This window comes from Triturus cristatus, chromosome 8 (genome assembly GCF_964204655.1).
Source record: "Triturus cristatus chromosome 8, aTriCri1.1, whole genome shotgun sequence".
In the NCBI taxonomy this organism is placed as follows: domain Eukaryota; kingdom Metazoa; phylum Chordata; class Amphibia; order Caudata; family Salamandridae; genus Triturus; species Triturus cristatus.
This window is the reverse complement of record NC_140591.1, coordinates 525,805,711-525,826,146: the sequence shown is the minus strand read 5'-3', so window position 1 is coordinate 525,826,146 and position 20,436 is coordinate 525,805,711. Positions and strand designations below refer to the sequence as shown.

General features: G+C 47.9%; 1 protein-coding gene across 1 annotated transcript in view; it reads right to left on the bottom strand.

Annotated features, from left to right (window-relative positions):
• The window catches only part of TDRD3 (tudor domain containing 3), a 681,208-nt gene that overhangs the window by 481,964 nt on the left and 178,808 nt on the right, over positions 1–20,436 (bottom strand). The window contains exons 2-3 of the mRNA XM_085621988.1: positions 16,142–16,226; positions 10,937–11,002 (exon numbers count right to left, since the gene is read on the bottom strand). Coding sequence (XP_085478114.1) covers positions 10,937–11,002; positions 16,142–16,226 — 151 coding nt within the window. The remainder of the gene's footprint in view (positions 1–10,936; positions 11,003–16,141; positions 16,227–20,436) is intronic.

Here is a 20,436-nt window from a genome sequence, read left to right as displayed (position 1 = left end):
AGAAAAGCCTGACCACCACAGATGGTAAAATAGATTCGCTAGCTTTCCGCATGGATCGAACGACTGAGCGGATCGAGAAGCACGACGAGCGCCTGGATATGGCAGAGAACAGGGTGTCGGAAGTTGAAGAAGCTCAGTCAGAAACAGACAATGCCCAGAAACAGATGGTTAGGCTCCTAAGCGTGCTACAAGACAGGGCGGAGGATTTGGAGGCCAGACTCACGGAGAAATAATATTCGCATCACAAGCCTTCCGGCATCCACTGCTACGGGTAATATGGAGGTGTTTGTGGAGAAGCTGTTGATATCGCTACTGGGCCGTGATACTTTCTCTGCTATATTTTTGATGGAGTGCGCACATCGCTCTCTTGACCCTAGGCCCCCGCCTGGTGCACCGCCGCTCCCTATTATAGCTAAACTGCTGAATTATAGAGGTAGCGAAGCAGCGCTGAGGCTAGCCAGAGAGAAGCGGGACCTGCAGTTCGAAGGCTCCTCGATTTAGCTTTTCCCGGACTTCACTATGAGTGTCTAGGAGGCGCGCCGGCAGTTTGCTCCACTGAAACGGCGCTGCGAGAACACTATTTGGAGTATGCAATGGCATACCCGACCAGACTGAGGGTCATCACAAATGAAAAATGTAAGATTTTTACGGACCCTAAGAACCTGCAGAAGGCCATCAAAAAGTTCACCAAAGCTGAAGAGCAAGGCAAAGACCCGGAGGCGCAGGTCAGTGCGACTGGCGTAGACTTGGAGGAGCGGGAGTGACATGGTGACTCTCTGGTAAATGAAGTCTGGTCCATACAACGCACTGCATGGGACATATGTATACTTGTTATTTGGAGCACAAATGATAACGCTTATAAGTACGCTGGGGGACGGGTGCCGAAAATGAAGCTACTGATGGCTGGCAGATTAGGCTGATGGTAACCTAAAGCCATAAATAACTTTTATAAGCCCAGACAATTGTTACTTTATGGATATACATTGTTGATCAGATGGCAAAGTCTTAATGCAAACTCAGTGTGGTAGTTAGAGGCGAGCCAGCAACATCCGCTTTTGAGTGTTACCCACTGCACAGCGTTATGACAAACGTTCTTTTGTTAAAATTGTCATTTTTGTAAGTTCAATCTACAGTAAGGGGGTGGGGGGTGGTATCTCGTCTATGCCAAGTTGGGGAAAGCATAGCATGGGTGGGGAAATGATGGGGTTTTCTTTTTCTGAGATCACAATGCGAATTTGGTGCTTTTATAAACATCCCCCCCCCCCCCCCCTCCCAACGATCTCCCAGTGCAGAGGAGGGGAATGGAGCGCTACGGCAGTTATACGCTGTGCAAGCTCACTCAAGGTAAATAGACATGGCGCAAAGACAGGGCAGTAGAATACGATTGCTAACATGGAATATCTGAGGCCTAAACGATTTCAGGAAAATGCGAAAAGTGTCTGCTTATCTCACTAGACACAAGATAGATATTGCGCTCCTGCAGGAAACTCACTTGCCTACAAATAGCAAAAAGTTGACAAACAGACTGTTACATGGCCCGTTTCACGCGGCAGGGTTAAAAAAAGAAAAGAAAATGTTCAAAAAGAGGAATGGAATGGGAAGTCGCAGTTATAAAATCTATTGAGAATGAGCATCACTGTGGAATTGGAAATCACAGTAGTAAAACCTAACTTTGTGCATGTGATCTAAATACCTGAAAGCCAATTTCCCAATTACCAAACCCTGCAGACCCCTTGGTGGAAACTGTGATGTGTAGGTCCAAATAAAGAACAAAAAGTTGATTTCCTGTTCGTGCTATATTTGTGTTTTTAAACTTCTTTTTGGGCACATCAATTCAAATGTCAAGAGAGTACACGTTGGGGGTAATATGCAACAAAATTAAAACATAATCATTTAAAAAGCAAACAAACTCAAAAAACACAATCTCTAGCTCACTGTCCCATCCAGGGATGCAGATTTATTAACAAATATTTGTAAACCTCATATTCATGTTTAAAAACACATTAATCAAGACTCATGTACATAAACATAATGATCAAAATCCATAAATCACTTAGTTCCGCTGCTCTGTATAGAAGTAAAATATCTGTTGCGACGTTTCAGTGGAAATCAGATTAGTTCACATCACCTTCTTCAGGACATACATATTAAAATGAAGAACTTATAACTGATTGTCTTCAAGTATATACAGTTTGCAGAACCATAGTAGAATGGATCCAGGAATATTAGCGGCAAATTACAACTGCACCCACAGTTGAGGCCCAGTAGCCCCTGCTTTTCCCGTTTCCCTCAGAAGGGTACTGAAGCAAATCAAAAGCCCTGAGCTCACAAGTGATCTTTCAGCAACCGCACAGACACATACACACTTTGTTTTTCGAACTAGGATACTATGGTAATACCTTTCGAGCAAACAACATCTACAATACATACAACATTATGCAACTATATTTTATACAGTATAGCCTCTCGAGACAAAACCAATTGTTGTCTATTTAAGGTACTTTGTTTAGCAAGGTGTATGCTGGGATTAAGGGGAGATATGGACCAACACTGGGATACCAAAGACTTGATGAGAGGACAAAGCACCTAGGAGATACTAGTAAGACAGAGACAACTAATTTCTGGGGCATACAAGGGATTGAATGAAGTAAACCTGACTCAAGGACGTGAAGGTTAAGTTTTACTGCTCTTTGGGGTACTTCTAACCCTAGAAATCATTCCGCCCAGAGGAGGAGGGCAGGAAGAGGCGGGCCATCTGGCCTGCTAGCGCTTCAAAGCACCACCATCTAACCAGTTGCGTGGCCGCAATCGGGCAAAGGGCGGGCCCCTCTATACCAATCAGAGTCTGGAGGAGGCTGGGCTGGGCTATCTCTCTAACATCTAGTATATGGGAGGCAAGTGAGAGGTTTCCATCAGTTATGGGCAAAAGAAAATCTACAACAGCCGACATTGGCTTATGCCCACAGCAGAATTACATTGTAACCTTATTGTCATGTACAATGGGGGCAATCAAAAAGGAAATTAGTGAAGTTGAAGATACAATCGAGGATAATCGGAATTCCAGAGCATTTACTGTGGAGTAGCCAGAGTCATGTGTGTTGGGTGGGGGCAATCGAAGAAGTTTGGGTCCGACTGGGTCCCGGAAGATACGAAAAAATAGGGAAAAAGCCAAGCAACTACAGAATGCTTGCCCTTGAGCACTATTAACTTTCTACAGGACTCACCATCAGCAAAATAGAAAAGAAATGGCGATCATAGTGATGTGATGGGCACTCAAGAAGGTGGCAATGATAAGACACCCTAGCACACGTGATATTCAAATTACGGATCTTTTCCTATGTTATTCACAACAAAACAATTAATCCATTAGTCGAGTTCTTTTCTTTTTCTTGTCTTTAATCCAGTAAAATGTTCTTAGGCCAACACGTGTTTCGTCGCCTCAGTAATTTTATACACGCGACTTGTTCACGGCTGAACAGTAATACTGAAAAGTAATTCCTATTGTGGTGGTAATTCCAGGCCCCAATAATCCTGTGGCGAGGGGTATGGAGTATTCTCCAAATTATAACAAATGATGAGCTCCGTTGGGCGGTCAATAAGCACCCTTCTTCTGCAAATAGGGTCAATTCTGTCCGCACAGCTTGAGGGCATAGCAGTGCACATGAATAATGGACAAGCACTTAGATGGAATAAGATTAACCTCGAAGGCTTCCTCCCCAAGCTATTCAGGGACAACCAGGTTAGCTGGGCACCTGCTTAAATGAGTATGCGGATGCTGCTTCTATCCAGGATGCTTTTGTGGTGCTTGCCTCAAATATTAAAGTAGGACTTACAGGTAGTGCTCCGAAGGCTCCTTGGAATCAAATTCATTGGTTTGATTAGAATTGCTCCGTGGCCATTAGGGGCTTAACAAATGCCTTGAAAAACGAAACCATGTAAAAATGCTCTTATTGTTGCCTGCAGGCGTAAATACAAATTAGCAGTCCATGACAAAAAGAGGAGATTAAACTCCAAGACTGGTAAACTCTAAGGGAGGCAAGTGAGAGCAGGTACAATGTGGCCTTTTGGAGCATTATCGACCATCCATACATTAGAGGTGGTGATCAAGTGGAGTGAATGTCGATTTCTCTTCAGGAATAGATTGATCGCTTCAGCACCATTTACACACCAGGTGGGGGTGAAGGCAGGTGGATGCCTGATGTCTCTCAAAGCAACACGTTTTTTTGTTTTGTTTTTATTAAGTGCCACTGGCAATGCTAACCCTCTTGTTTTTACCTTGGAGGAAGTCATCATCGCGATTAATGCTAGTTACAGTAAGAAGCCCAAGGGCCTGACAGGATCCCTGTAGATTTATTCAACGATGATCCGGAATTTTGGGCTGCTCTTAACTAATGTCTAGCCTCATGGCCCCTTTCTTTAATCAATCCCATATTTAAGAACGGAATCGGGCGAAGCAAAGTGCTACAATCAATCAATCAAAGACATTTCTAAAGCGCACTACATACCCGTAGGGTCTCAAGGCGCTGGGGGTAGGGGGGGTGCCGCTACTGCTCGAACAGCCAGGTCTTCAGCTTCTTCCTGAAGGAGAGGTGGTCTTGGGTCAGGCGCAGGTCGGTCGGGAGGGAGTTCCAGGTCTTGGCGGCCAGGTAGGAGAAGGACCTTCCTCCTGTAGTCGCTCTTCGGATGCGGGGGACCGCGGCGAGGGCGTGGTTGGCTGAACGGAGGTGGCGTTTGGGAGCGTAGAAGTTGATTCGGCTGTTGAGGTAGCTCGGGCCTTGGTCGTGTAGGGCTTTGTGTGCGTGGGTGAGGAGGCGGAAGGTGATTCTTTTGTTGACGGGGAGCCAGTGTAGGTCTCTCAGATGTCCGGAGATGTGGCTGGTTCGTGGGATGTCGAGGATGAGTCTGGCTGAGGCGTTCTGGATCCGCTGGAGTCTCTTCTGGAGCTTGGCGGTGGTACCGGCGTAGAGGGCGTTGCCGTAGTCCAGTCGGCTAGTGACGAGGGCCTGGGTGACGGTCTTCCTGGTCTCGGTGGGGATCCACCAGAAGATCTTCCGTAGCATGCGTAGGATGTTGAAGCACGCCGAGGAGACGTTGTTGACTTGTCTGGTCATGGAGAGGGAGGAGTCCAGGATGAAGCCCAGGTTGCGTGCATGGTCTGTCGGTTTGGGTGCGGTGCCCAGGGCGGGAGGCCACCAGGAGTCGTCCCAGGCGGAGGGTGAAGAGCCCAGGATGAGGACCTCCGTCTTGTCTGAGTTCAGTTTCAGGCGGCTGGTCATCATCCACTCGGCTACCTCTTTCATCCCTTCGTGCAGGTTGGCTCTTGCGGCGGCGGGGTCGTTGGTCAGGGAGAGGATCAGCTGGGTGTCGTCGGCGTAGGAGATTATGCTGAGGTTGTGTTGGCGTGCGATGGCCGCGAGGGGGCTCATGTAGACGTTGAAGAGGGTGGGGCTCAGCGAGGATCCTTGGGGGACGCCGCAGATGACTTCGGTGGCCTCTGACTTGTACGGTGGTAGGCGGACTCTCTGTGTTCTTCCGTCGAGGAAGGAGATGATCCATTCCAGAGCCTTGTCCTGGATTCCGACGTTGCTGAGGCGCTGTACTAGGGTGCGGTGGCAGACAGTGTCGAATGCCGCGGAGAGGTCTAGGAGGATGAGGGCCGCTGTTTCTCCGTTGTCCATCAGGGCTCGGATGTCATCGGTGGTGGCGATGAGGGCGGTCTCGGTGCTGTGGTTGGCTCGGAAGCCAGACTGTGAGGGGTCGAGGGATCCATTCGTCTCGAGGAAGGCGGCCAGCTGCTTGTTGACGGTCTTCTCGATGACTTTGGCTGGAAACGGGAGGTGGGGCGGTAGTTCTTGAGTTCGGTGGGGTCCGCTGTGGGTTTCTTGAGTAGAGCGCCGAGTTCGGCGTGCTTCCAGCTCTCGGGGAAGGTGGCGGTGTCGAAGGATGTGTTGATGATGTCTCGCAGGTGGGGTGCGATGACAGCGTCGGCCTTGTTGAAGACGTGGTGAGGGCAGGGGTCGGTCGGTGATCCGGAGTGGATGGAGTTCATCGTGCGGATGGTGTCTTCGGTGCTGATCGGGGGCCAGGCGTGGAGGGTGGTGGTGGGGGGTGGTTGTTCTGTCGTGGTGTGCGTTGGTTGGTTGTTGAAGCTGTTGTGTATGTCCGCGATCTTGTTGTGGAAGTATGAGGCGAGGGAGTTGCAGAGGTCTTGCGATGGGGTGATGTCGTTGTTTCCTGCGCTGGGGTTGGATAGCTCTTTCACGATGTTGAAGAGTTCCTTGCAGTTGTGTGCGTTGTTGTCCAGCCGGTCCTTGAATGCTGTTTTCTTGGCGGCGCGGATCAGCTGGTGGTGCTTCCGGGTGGCAAGCTTGAAGGAGGTTCTGTTGTCCGGTGTAGGTTCCCTTCTCCAGACTTTCTCGAGGGCTCGGCAGTTCTTCTTGGAGCTCTTGAGTTCGTCGGTGAACCATGGGGCTTTCTTGCTGCCGGGTCTGCTGGGCGGGGTCCTCAGCGGGGCGAGCTCGTCCGCGCAGTTGCTGATCCACTTCGTGAGGTTGTCGGCGGCCTGGCTGGGGTTCGCTGAGCTGGCAGGAGGGTGCTGGCTCAGGGAGGTGGCGAGCTGGTCGGCTGTGATCTTGTTCCAGCTTCTGCGGGCAGCCTGTTGCTGGTGGTGGTGGGTCGTCGTTCTTTTGAAGGTGAAGTGGACGCAGCTGTGGTCCGTCCATTGAAGCTCTGTGGCGTGGCTGAAGTCGATGTCTGTGCAGGAAGAGAAGACTGCGTCGAGTGTGTGTCCGGCGAGGTGGGTGGGGGTGGACACCAGCTGCTTGAGTCCAAGATTGGCGAGGTTGTCGAGCAGGGTGCTGGTGTTGCGGTCGTTGTTGTTCTCCAGGTGGAAGTTGAGGTCCCCCAGGAGGATGTAGTCAGCGGAGGGGAGGGCATGCGGGCTGACGAAGTCGGCGATGTCCTCGCTGAATTGGGTGCGTGGTCCCGGAGGTCGGTAGATCAGGGTGCCTCTGAGGGTGGTCTTCGGGTCGGTGTGGATCTGGAAATGCAGGTGTTCGGCAGTGGTCAGGGTGTTGTCGGTGCTGGTCGTGAGACGGATGGTGTTCCTGTGGATGATGGCGATGCCTCCTCCCATCTGGTTGGCGGTGCGATCCCTCCGGGTGATCTTGTAGCCCTCTGGGATGGCGATGGCGATGTCGGGAGCTGAAGAGGCGTTCATCCAAGTCTCCGTGAGGAAGGCAACGTCCGGGGCTGTGGCGTCTAGGAGGTTCCAGAGTTCGATGGCGTGTCTGTGGACGGAGCGGGTGTTGAGCAGGATGCACTTGAGGTGGGTGCTGCTGGTGTTCGACTTGGCGGGTGCTGGTGCGAGGCAGGTCCGGATGCAGGTGAACTTGCAGGCGTGGCAGCTGAAGGGTCCGTGGGTGCGTCGTGGTGTGGCTCGGTAGCATCCTGGGAATCGGCCGGTGTTGAGTGCGATGAGGGTGGCGGCGGTGTACGTCAGGCGGGTCGGTCGGGGTCCTCGTGGGCCAGGGGTCCTGGCGCTGGGCGCGATCCGGTCGCGGACGGGCGCAGACGGGCTTACCTTTGGCGCACCTTCGGCGCTCAATCGGTGCTCCCACTGCGCGGTCGCTCTGGGGACGTCATAAGAAGGGAGCCGGTCGGGAGGGTCTGCGGGGAGGCGGGAGCGCGGTCCAATCGGCTGTCGGGGGCGGGGCCACGGGCTGGGGCGGCGGGAAAAGCAGGTGTGGGCTCGGCGGCCCTCGGGAGGCTGGGGCAGCGGGAGCGGCAGCAGGCACAGGAGCGTGGGGGTGACCAGGCCGAAGGCGCTGTGGTCACTCCCTAGATCTTGGTCTGGCTCCCCTTAAGAAGGGAGCCGGTCGGGAGGGTCTGCGGGGAGGCGGGAGGCGGGAGCGCGGTCCAATCGGCTGTCGGGGGCGGGGCCACGGGCTGGGGCGGCGGGAAAAGCAGGTGTGGGCTCGGCGGCCCTCGGGAGGCTGGGGCAGCGGGAGCGGCAGCAGGCACAGGAGCGTGGGGGTGACCAGGCCGAAGGCGCTGTGGTCACTCCCTAGATCTTGGTCTGGCTCCCCTTAAGAAGGGAGCCGGTCGGGAGGGTCTGCGGGGAGGCGGGAGCGCGGTCCAATCGGCTGTCGGGGGCGGGTCCACGGGCTGGGGCGGCGGGAAAAGCAGGTGTGGGCTCGGCGGCCCTCGGGAGGCTGGGGCAGCGGGAGCGGCAGCAGGCACAGGAGCGTGGGGGTGACCAGGCCGAAGGCGCTGTGGTCACTCCCTAGATCTTGGTCTGGCTCCCCTTAAGAAGGGAGCCGGTCGGGAGGGTCTGCGGGGAGGCGGGAGCGCGGTCCAATCGGCTGTCGGGGGCGGGGCCACGGGCTGGGGCGGCGGGAAAAGCAGGTGTGGGCTCGGCGGCCCTCGGGAGGCTGGGGCAGCGGGAGCGGCAGCAGGCACAGGAGCGTGGGGGTGACCAGGCCGAAGGCCGAAGGCAGTGCTATATCCCTGCTGCACTCCATTCCTAAAATATGGGGAAGGATCCAGGTCTCACAGCTCGAGGCTTGAGTGGAAGAGCGCAAGGTTCTCTTGGCCATTTAACATGCATTTAGAAAAGTTATCGGCACTGGTGAGAATTCCCCTAACCTCAGTCTTATAATTGATAAACATACTTAGCAAGGCCAAAAAGGGTGCTTTGAACATGGGGTTTATGGACCTCTCTTGTGCATTTGTCTGCTTTAGTCATAGTAAATTGTGAATCAGGAGAGATACTGGCACTGATCAGGCCATTATCAACCTGTTGAAAGAAATGTATTCAGATATCTCGCCAATGGTTAGGGATAGAAGAAATGGGGACTGTTCCAAGGCTTTTGAAGTCCAGAGTGGGGAGGGGCAAGGGTGCATGTTGGCGCACTTCCTCTTTACGGTTTATAGCAACGGATTAGTAAGGTAACTTGTAGGGACATGTAGAGAGCTCAAAATGACAGGCCAGCACCCTGTTCCTGCTCTCCTATTTGTGGATGATGTAGTACTCATGGCCATGACTCCCCTCGTCTTACAGCAGGTTCTAAACTAATTTAACAATCGTATTGTTAATTTAAATCTGCAGGTCAACTCTGCGCAGCCCTATATTATGTATAGGCGCCCTTCCCCAAGACAGAATTCTGCCCTATGTAACCTAACTCCCACCCTTTGGGCAAGGATCTCTCATTTGGGTACCTTGGTGTCAAATCTGAAGATAAAAGGTCCTGGAAAAAATGATTAATTTCAGAACACTCCAACTTGAAAAGTCTATGGCATGCATTTTTAGTTTTGCAAACAAACTAGGGAAAAGCCAATTAATGATGTTTGTAATTTTCAAAGCTAAATGTGTGAGTGCAGCTACATATGGGGCAGGCTTGTGAGGCTATACAAACGTTTGAGGCCCCCTTCAAACGTGGAGAACATGTTTTTACGGAAATTGCTTGCAGTCCCTCAAGTCACCCTCGCACATTTGTTACAACACAAACTGGGCATGGGTTGTATCAAGGACATGATCCACCTTGGTCCGCTACTTTTATGGCATAAGGTTTGGGCCCATGAGGCAGCGTTGCAGAAGAAAGTACCGGAACAGTGGAGAAATCTCCAACATTTAGACTATGAGTGAGTTTGGACACAAAGACTTCACCGTTTGATAATGTGAGCTGAGACTTCGCTTCTGTCACGAAAAAGTGAAGGCTGCTATACCATGAACAGGATGCACTCTTTCTTGGCAGTGGAAATGGCTTTGTGGTATACGGTGCAGGCAGGTTTGAGGGACACCTTAGCCTGTGGTGCCTACATATTTACAAGCGATTTCTTACATGTGGCAGCTTAGTCTGAGGTCACTGAGAAGTCCCTTCTATCTTTGCTCTTTTGACTGGTGTGCACCTTACATGCATTGATAGTGCACCACCTGCAGTGAGCAGTCTGCTATACATCTTTACAGCACCCGCCTGTTTTGGTTTTGGTGTACCAAGAGCCTCTGCCTGCAATTCAGGACAGAGTTAGCTGCGCCATGCCTGAATGGAGGAAGGTGTGGATTCCAGAGGCACAGGCTTAGTCCCTTGTGAGGCTACAGGATTTTTTGCTGTTGTTCGAATTGTGCTCGTGCAAAGCGCTCTGATACCCGATACCTTTGGGTCAAGTTCGCGCTATATAAAACTCCGTTTAAAAAAAAAAAAGTCACTAGACGAGTGCATAAGAGCCTGGCGCCTTCACCTCACCCCGAGGTTAATTAGGTCTTGTTGACAACCCTTAACCAGAAGAAGCCTGGAGCTAAACAGTCCCGAGGAATAGTGCTGAATTCATCAGACATCACAATTTCCCAAAAACCTGCCTTTTGAAAAACAAAGCAGCTTCACGTAAAATACCCACCACTCTAGACCTACAAAAGGTGTACACGTTATAGTCCTGTTTGTCGCTATCCTCGTGTTTTGATTTTGCTGTCTGCTGATTCAAGCTGGGATTACATTTGTGATGATTTGGGGCAGACAGGACACCGCCTGATGAACAAATCAAAACAGCTGGCAAGTTCTGAAAGCTTTCTTGCAAGTCGGCTCCGATTTACTTCAACAACTAAATCCTGACCAAGCCCTAATAAAAGCGGCCGGTGCGGCGTTGCCATCAGCCAGGCAGGCGGCCAGGGCTAGAAGCAGAATGCAATCAACTGAGCCGAAAGCTACTTTGCGTCTAGCAGAGCATTTCGAATGCTACCGTGTGCTAACTTCCCACGCCACCCATTTCTTTACTATCACTGTTAGGAACACACAAATCGGACAATTTTCGAGAGCATTGGGAAACCACAAATAAACAGTCACAGGCACGCGCACGAGGGTCTGTTGACGGCGGGAGGCTGTTGTCCCGCAGTTAGAACATTATCTCAACTCTAAAATGAAGAAAACTTAAAGAAGGTTACCTTCTCCACCTTTCCGCCATTGATGTCAACCGGTAGGAACTTCCTGCCAATGTTTCTTAGATCTGTCTGAAATTAAAGTATTACACAATTATTGTCTATACGATTTCTAATTAGGAATTAACTGTATGAATGAAAAAACAACCCATTTACTGTGTTACAAGTATATCCAGGTTATTTAAACTTATACCTAAACAATAAACAACAGCCATGGCCCCTGGAATTAAGCGTCAGGGGGAGGAAAAAATTATGCAGCACGAAAAGGCAAATTATGCAGCGTAATGAGGTACGTTTTGTGACAGTATTTTGTCATTTTTAGGTGGAGTCTGGGTAGCACATGCGCTGCTCTACGAGGTATTCTGTATTGGATTATGCACTTGAGATCACGCCCACTCTCCGCCCATATTTGTCATTGGCTTGTGTCATTGTCCTTCGTAAATGCTGGCTTCTGATTCGTAAATAGGCTTGTTAGTGCCTCCTTAGCACCGCCTTGTCTTAATTTATAACCTGCCATGAAGACACCCCCTTTTACATGTGTTGTTGCTCGGTAGGCTTTAATTACAGCCTCCATGCACTATTTTGTTTAATGGTTTTCGCATACCTGATGTTGCAGGCAGGACACGCTCTCTTACAATAGCTTTATTATTATTTTTTCATAGCACGGCATGCCGCGCTGATAGTGGCGGACGTGCCTTTGCTTTACTTGCTTCACCAATCGCGGTTGCATGGTTTTGTTTAAAACCATTTATTTAAAAAAAAAAAAAAATGTTCCATGCCGCACATACACTTTAAAGTCAGCCACGCCCCTTTTCTTAAACAAGCCGAGTCTAAGGAAAGGGGCGTGGCTGCCACTAAAATGAAAGCGCGGCACGCATTTACACGAGTTTTGTAAATGAAACACCTATTGCATTACAAACACTAGTTTGTAAAAACGCCCATGCGGTGCTTTAACTTTAATATCGGCTGCACCCCTTTCTTTAGATGAGCCGTGCCTAACAAAAGGGGCATGGCCATCATTAAAGTGAAAGTGCTGTATGGGGTGCTTTTACCAAAAATGGTACTATCTTACAATGGCAATAATTAGTGCATGTAATGACTCACTGTTAACATTTTGAACATCAATAAAACATTAACCATTTCAATGACCTTGATTAAGACACACAATGATTCATGTTCACTTTGTCATTGTCCAGAAAGCACTTACATCACTTTCATGGAGACATATGTTGAATCAAGGATGCTGCAATGCGGCCTTACAACCCACCAACAGGAATCCCCTAAATCCAAGGAATATAGGCAAAATCCCCCAAAATAACCTTCTACCGGGGTAATCAATGTAACCCCCGGAAGAATTAAGGCAACAATTTAGGAAGCAGCATAAAGGGAGATCCTGTGAGAGCTGCTGTGCTTCTGGCAGCACCCAAAACACTTCTCTCGACATTGGTGGTGTCTCTGTTCTTCAAGGGGCACCACAGAAGATGAACAAGGAAATTATGCAGCACGCCAGAAGCTTCTGGGGCTCTCCTTTCCTTCAGTTGATCAGGTTACAGAGGCTTATGGAGATATCTCCTGCGGACGTGTTTTTTCCTATTTGTTTGTTTGGTTTTCTTTTTAAATAGCAGTTTCACAACACAACTGCCTTGCATCACGATCCGCATTTCCCTGGGTGCCTCAGCACTTAATTGGTGCCCAGTGTGTGTTTACAATGAGTAATGCAGGAGCTCAAACGTGTCCGACCTGGCCACCACTCTCTTTTCTATGGCAGTGCAGGAGCCAGCAAGATTCCATTTCTTCCACCTCATTGGAGGGGTGACACCGATGATATAGTCCTCACTCACCCTAGAGATGGTCAGGTGAGGACACTCCGCAGTACGGACATGGCCCGGCTTCCCCTGGGAGCAGGTGTGTAAGGAGCATGTTGGTGCCCATCTCTTCTTTGGACCCTGGAAATTGCACAATGCAGAAGGCGCAACAGCATTTGCTTCTTGGTTGCGTTGGTCCCTGGAGAGATGGGTGCTACCAGGGGCATACAATGAAAACAAGCATTGGCATAGCCAATAGGTCTAACTTTTGGGACCTTATAAGTGTTTAGCCATGCAACAGCTGCATAACTAAATACTTATAAGGTCCCAAAAGCAAGACCTATTGGCTATGCCAATGCTTGTTTCTGTTTATTACTGCTCTGTAGTAATGGCGGCGCACAGGTGCCACCATTACCACATAGAAGTAATAAACAGGAGAAAAAAAACCTGGCTCATGGAGAACATCAAAGCGGCCATGAAAGTGATCGCAATCGCGATCAAACATCAAAGCGGCCGTGCGTCCGCGAAAGTGAGGCGCGCGCACCCGTGCACATGCACTGTAGCTCTATGCTACAGTGGTAGCACTTTTTTGAGCCCTCACAATAAGTCTCGCCAGACCAGCGCATGCGCTGGGTCAGGCGAGACCTAAAAAGGCATGAAGTTAAGAAGCCTTGGTGGCGACAACAGACTAGAAAAGGTGACTGATGGCGTGAAAGTCTTTACAAAGATAACACGCATAACTCTCAAAAACACAGCTGGATCATTCTCTGGTGTTAGAGAAGCAGGAAAGGTTGGTTCCAGCACTGGAAGATCGAACGATGAAAAGGCTGGCTGCAATAATGGAAGTCTGTCCGGAGCCAAGCACACAGGTGGAGTATGGCAGCACAGAGGATCCGCTGGAGAGACAGGGACAAACCCCAGATCAAAGGGCGATTGTCCTGTGGACGAAGGGAACCAGTGAGGTGACATACCTCTAGAATGCTTCACCTCCTTGCTGTGTTTCTTCATTTACCCGAGGATGAAGATGGGTGGCAGAAACGGTGTTGAGAACATTTTCGGCGCCAGTATTCCTTCGCCCAGGCCATAAACACTTTTGCCTCCCACTCCTTGATGGCTTTGGGGTTGATGATAAGGTAAGAAGAGCAGGCCTTGGCATCATGGTCAAACCACAGGCAAATTGTGTGGAATTCCGTAATGGACATCAGTGTCCATTGGTTCAAAGTCCAATTTTTGGGACGAAACATTTTGTTACAGTTTTTTGTAATTGTGTAAGGAAAATTCCTAAACAAGTGAAGCTGCTAGTCCGCGCCGAAGGCGCGGAAAAAAAGGTAGCAGATGTCGGTGCACCAGGATTGGTGCCTTATAGCCACAGTGGCGTCATCTGGTGTCACTTCTGGTGCCAATTGAGTCCACCACCCTCCACCGGTGACCTTGTTGCTTGGAAGTTTCTGCATCCAGTCTGATGCCTGTGGTATGTTTTACAGCTGAGGAATCCGCAGTTAGACTTATCCCTCACAATGCATTCTACCAGGCAGAAGAACAGTAATACAGAAAAAGCAAGCAAAAACCTCATGTCCTTGTAGGCAAAGAGTGGTGGCTCTTGGTGTAATCAAAAACTAGGCCCCTGTATTGGCTCACCCAATAGACCGGTGTAGAGGTATTTCTAATAAATGATAGGCAAAACTCAATGTTTCCCCCACAAACAGTACAGAAAACATCTGGCTCTCAAGCATCAACAATGGGCACATGCTCATTGACACTCTTGCAAAAAGAGCAGAAGACAGCACGTGCAGAGTGCAAATAAACAGGGAGTAGGTTGAACTAAGTGTTTTATTTACCATGCATACTGTAGCACCACGGCCCATACTACCAGCTACAAGCTTCTGGTGAATTGCGCATTTTCAAACAGGGGCAAGTGCCATCCGCTCCAAGTTTGTTAACGTGCACCGTGGCACTGGGCAAATAGTACCAGATACAGGTTCTGGTGATATGCACTGCAACACAGGGGCAACTAGTACCAGCTCCAAGCTTCTGGTGACATACGCACTGTAGCACCGGGGCAAATCGCACCGGCTAAAAGCTTCTGGTAACATGGCACTGTAGCACAGGGACAAACAGTACGAGCTACATGCTTCTGGAGACTGCATGTACAAACAAGACAAGCCCGGCGGAGCGTGGCACGCGCGCTTGGCGGGGGAGCGCATTCCAGGCGGGGGAGCGGACCCTTTGAAGTATGATGGCGAGGGCGCCAGTGGGTTGAAGCGCTTCCCCAAAAGTGGATTGCATGGCGGCACGATGCACGTGATTGTGCGCGTGCTCGCCATTCAATCCACTTTTGGGAGCACTTTGAAATGCCCCTTTACTAAAGTCTCGCATAGCGATTGCTATCGCAATAGCTAGGCGTACCTAAAAAGGATGGGCCATACACGCTCCCTCCCTGAAGCAATCTGCCCTGACTACCCACCTGCACCCTTTTCCACGTCACGTCCAATTGATAGATTACAGTAACGTGCTGAAATCCAAAGATTAATGCCTAATGAATAAACAGATGAAATACTAAAATATTTGAAGATAAACCCTTTACTCACACTAATTCTCTTTATCGACTGACCTGAATTTATTGCTAAGTAGATGATCGCTCCTTACGTCTCCTTGTAGATGAGCAAAGGGCCATACGACCAGTGGCAGGGATTATTTAATTATTTTATCCAAAGATTGAGATACAGAAAACCCAGCTGTGCTCCCTCGGCCCAAATGACTCAAAATATATTCAAATCAAAATTGCAAAAAGGATGTTTGCCAAAAACAAATACAGTTTCAATCGTTTTGGCCCCAAATCAGAGTTTCCACTCAAGCACGCCATTCCTTAGATTAATTTTGTTTACATTTGGCCCTACCAAACAATTGCTAGTCAAAATCTTGCAGAATGATAAAAAGGTTTGACACTACTTTTAGTATGAAATGTGCAAGACCCCCAAGGGGTTTCTTGGACTTCAGTGTCACACTAGGTGTAACCAGAAGAGACTTCAACTTGCAGAAAAGTACAGGGAGATGGCCATGTCTCGCGCTACCTTGCAAGATTTAGTCTTTAATGCATCACGCACACTCTCCAACTAAAGCCCAGATGAATAATGAAAGAGATACATTTTTCTACTGCTAAATGTATTCTTCAAAAAAATCAATCTGTAGTAAAGCTGGCAGCTCTAAAATGCAGACTGCATTCAGCAAATTAAACAAACATTACCGCTTTTCGATATAAATACGAAACGTGCTAGGCTGTACATTACTGTCAACAGGCAATCATATCTGCGATATTGGATTGCAGCAGAAATAGGATTTTCAGACTGAGTAATCGGTTTGGAAATAAATGCAGGTTTACAAAACAAAATTCACAATTATCACCTACATTGAGAGCAATCAGGATAATGTCATGCGTATTGACTTTTCCAGACGAGTTTGTACAAGCTTCAATTCCTTCATCTGAAAGGTACCTGTTAAGAGAGAATGAATTGCGTTAGGGTGGAGAGCAGCCGTTCAAGAGGCGCCACAAACAGATACATTTAAAATAAGATATACATTTTTCGCTGTTATTGAGAGAGCTCGGTCACATTTGTTCTCATGTATGTGATCCTTCAATGTGTTTCCACTTGTTTTATCCTATCACTTGACCTCATCGAGGAAAGTAGGCTAAGGAGTGCTAAAAGCAAAAGTTGTTCCCTGAATAGGAGCAGTGGAAAGCAACACAAGCTATCCAATCAAAAGGAAGGCAGAGAAGCAATACCTAAGGGTAGGGACAAATACAAGAGAAAAGAAAGCCTTCAAACGTGAACCAAACTAAAGAGTGACAAGTAAGCAATGAGCTGGCCCAAAGACCACCTTAAGTATTGGTGTTGTCTACAATAGGCCTTTTGACAACAGAAAGCCCCCCCCCCCTCCCCATAAGCCATTTTACTTCCACTCCACTGGTGTATTTCATGCGCCAAATTACCAATGCCTGCACCGAAAAGTTAAATAAATCAACTGGGAGTAGCCAATATAAATGTAGAGCTTTAGGGACGGAGCACATAACATTCTAATTATAATGCATAAACACATTAGGAATAGGCTACAAAATCATTACAATAAATGATTAACATAAACCTATAAAAGCAATAACGAAAAAGATGAATAACAAAACCCTGAGGGCAAATGAAGAGGGTGAAAAGGGCAAAAGGTGCAAAGCGAACTCAACTCAGAAAAAGTGTTTTTTTAAAGTACAAAACACAGGGATGTCAATGCCCCAATACTTAAACAGAAGGAAAAATCTACGCAGATAATCTTGTAAAATGTTATATTTTCTTATGGAAACTTTAGGGACGCCGGGGTCAATGGCAATCTGTACAGTGTTAAATAACCACATGTAATCTTAATGGAACAGACACAAAGCTGTCCCTGGGCACATCTGCTGAAAAAGGGAAGGTGAGCGCAGCTGAGCACTCAAGTATGAAACAGCTTCCATAAAAACAGCCTTGCCTGATCTTGGAATCTTTATCCTACACATTGGAGAGTCAAAGTGTTCTGCTAAGGTATGTAATGAGCTCCGAAAAGCTGCTTTGCAAATCCCCGGCGGGTGAACGGATTTAAAGCCGCCTTCACTTCTTGCAGTGGCTCCACTTGATTGAGCTCTAATTAGACCGTGGAGCCACTACCATGCCAATAAGTAACAATGAGAAGTTCACGGCCACTGCCAGGCTCACACAGCTCATCCCCACAAAGGCTGCTCCATGCTAAAAGAAACCGGGAGCTGCAAACACATCAGGTTGTGTCCCCCCCTGAAATGAAAGCTTCGAAGAACCATCCTTTGAGAAGGACCATGATAATAGGTGCGAGCCTAAAGCCGGGAAAGGTTGACAAGTGGCTAAGGGGCACGCCAGCCTTATCACTAAAGAAGCAGTATATGAGAAAATGATTTCTATAGCGGAGTTAGCATCACTATTTCTTACTCATAAGCTTCCATCGAAATGGAATGCTAATTCCCGCAAATCACTAAATATTGAAAGATCTGTAAGACCTCTGCTTGCTAAGTGAAGCATCACTTGATAAGCAGCCCGGGTGCATATATATTGTCTATACACAGAAGGGGATTTCTTCAGAGAACAGTTAATTTACTCGTTGCATATGGCTGCCACAGAAAGCCTCTGTGAGCAACCAGATCCAAATCCGGTTATTTACTTCTGTGTCATGACAACAGTGGGTAATCAAAGTGGTTACCCACTAATGTGACGTCACCAGATTATGCAGGGAGGTAAGTGGCAATCTCACCCACTTCCTCCTGCCTCTCTCTGTTTCCACTAACCGAAGGGTAGCGAGAGAATTAAGGCGGTACTGAGCCTGCACCAGCACTATTCTCTCCAGTCAGCGCGGGTCTCAAAAGGCGTGGTGGCAGGACAAAACATCCTGAGCTGGCAAGATGGTTTCACAGTGCCACAGACCCCGTGGTATCCTCTGTCAGATCTCAATGTGACCAGGAGGGACAGAATGGAGCAGAGGGTGGTAGGGTTGCGAGGCAGCAGGCCCGATATTTATACCCAATAATCGGATCCGAGCCTTATGGGGTAATTACTAGGGGTTGGAGGAGGCCAGGTATTTATTTCTCGGGTTAGCGAATGGAGAATCTGTCTTGGAAGCAGGAGAAGATGATGTGGGGCAGAGGGGCATAAACAACATAAAAATATAGATGCTAAACTGTGACTGACTGGATCTTTTTCACCTCAGGGTTCTGCGAGACATTGAAGACAGCTCAAACTTTGCTCGTTGTCTATTTGAGGTCACTTAGAAGCCAATGAAAAATATCCCCGTCATTCACAGTTATCCAGCTATAATTCTATAAACTAAAGGTACTTGTAACGTGAGGATATATGCAATTGTATAGATACAGAATAACAACAATTAGTTCAGTAAAACAATTGGCAGCACCTATATACGATTCCAATGATCAGATATTTTCCTACTGTGCCTTTAGAGGGATAGAGCAATTTGCAATAGGAGCTTCAGCAGCCAACTTCATTCTCATACATCAAAAGGTAGGCAAATTGTAGTCAGGGAAAACTGGTCAGTAAACTACCAGATGACGTAAAGTGTGCTTGTGAGAGATTAAGGCCCAAAAGAACAGCAATAGGCCACTTAACCATCAAACAAGACTCTTCCAAATCCTTTTTCTGATCTGAGAAATCGTCTCATCAAGATAAGGAAGCATACACTGGCCCATCTTCCCAACTGCCAAATAAGATTCATTTTAGAAAAGAAGAATATTTCAGGAAAAGAAGCATTACAAAACTAGAAGTGTGTAAGCACTGGTGCTGGGAAGCTGTGGTTACGTGGCATATCATGGTCTGTCTCCACCTACATTGTCTGAATACCTTCAGCTATTTTATCTACTGAATCAACCAATGAAATGTTATTGTACAGATTATCATACAATGTTTAGAGCATCAATATTTAATAACATCTATTCAAGCAAATCGTTAGAAGACAGCATCAAAATTCTCAAAAAATGCCATCAGTGCTTGAAATTAGAACCTTATGTAACAGCCCAAAACTTTATAGGCAGTTGGGAATTAAGCAATACAAATTTCTGGGTGTAAAAAGTCTCAGTTTGTGACTATATTTAATTAAAACACAAGAAAGTCAGGCGAGGGATGGCACCCGAAAATGTTCAAGTTGCTTTAATTCATTTATATCATACTGACCAGAAGTACATGTCCTGTTAGGGGATGGAGGCCCACCCTACCCAGTGAGCAAGGCCCAAAGAGAGTGATACAAAGGGTGTGCGGGGATGACAGTGTGTCAGGCAACAGTGGCAGGTGAACACTTCCACCACCGTCCCTGTGTCCTTGAGCTATGTATTTTGCATGGGACTGCAAGGTTGAGTCCAGTGTATTGCTATCTGACGTATTCCCAGTAGTGCAAATCTGTAATGCAGTTTCTCTTTTTCGAGCAGGGGACTATACCAGTGTTATATGAAAACCGGAAGCCTCATTCTACCCACATCTTGGGCAGGTACAGATCTTCCAGTGTATATTATTTTCAGCTTCTGCGATGTTAGGTGCGTGCAGTGTGGGAAACAGAAATGTAATTACTGAAATTCTTACTTAAAATGTGCATTACTGGATACTGTTTTCACGTGGATGCATGATGTCTTACATTCACTATCAGTAAGTGGTTCTTGGATTTCATTCTCTGTTGTCTGACTTTTATGAGTGCTTGTTTCCTAGCCAATTTCAAGGTCATATAAATTAGGGAAACTAATCTAATTACTTGTCCTATACCCAGTGATGCACTGAGTGTCTGATGTCATGGGTGAATTAGGGAACTCTGCTTAAATTTCTCTGATCGTCATTGCTAATTTACGTACTGGAGGAACTAGTCAAGTGTCAACCCCAAATGCTTCTTGTGCTGCTTTATAGTTGATAAAGATATCATTTACATACAATTGACCCAAACTTTGGCAACCCACTTCTCACCATCTTGCTACTGACACATTCTGCCCTATATGCCTGAAAAGTTGCAGGGACCACAACTCCAAATCCTGGGACAAGAGAGGTCAAAGAAAGACTCTTATCACCACTATCATGTGCAACTAGTGAGTCATATGATATATTGGTAGTGCTTGGTATATTTCCCTTATTGACTAGTAGCGCCACCCAGCATTCCAGGCATTCC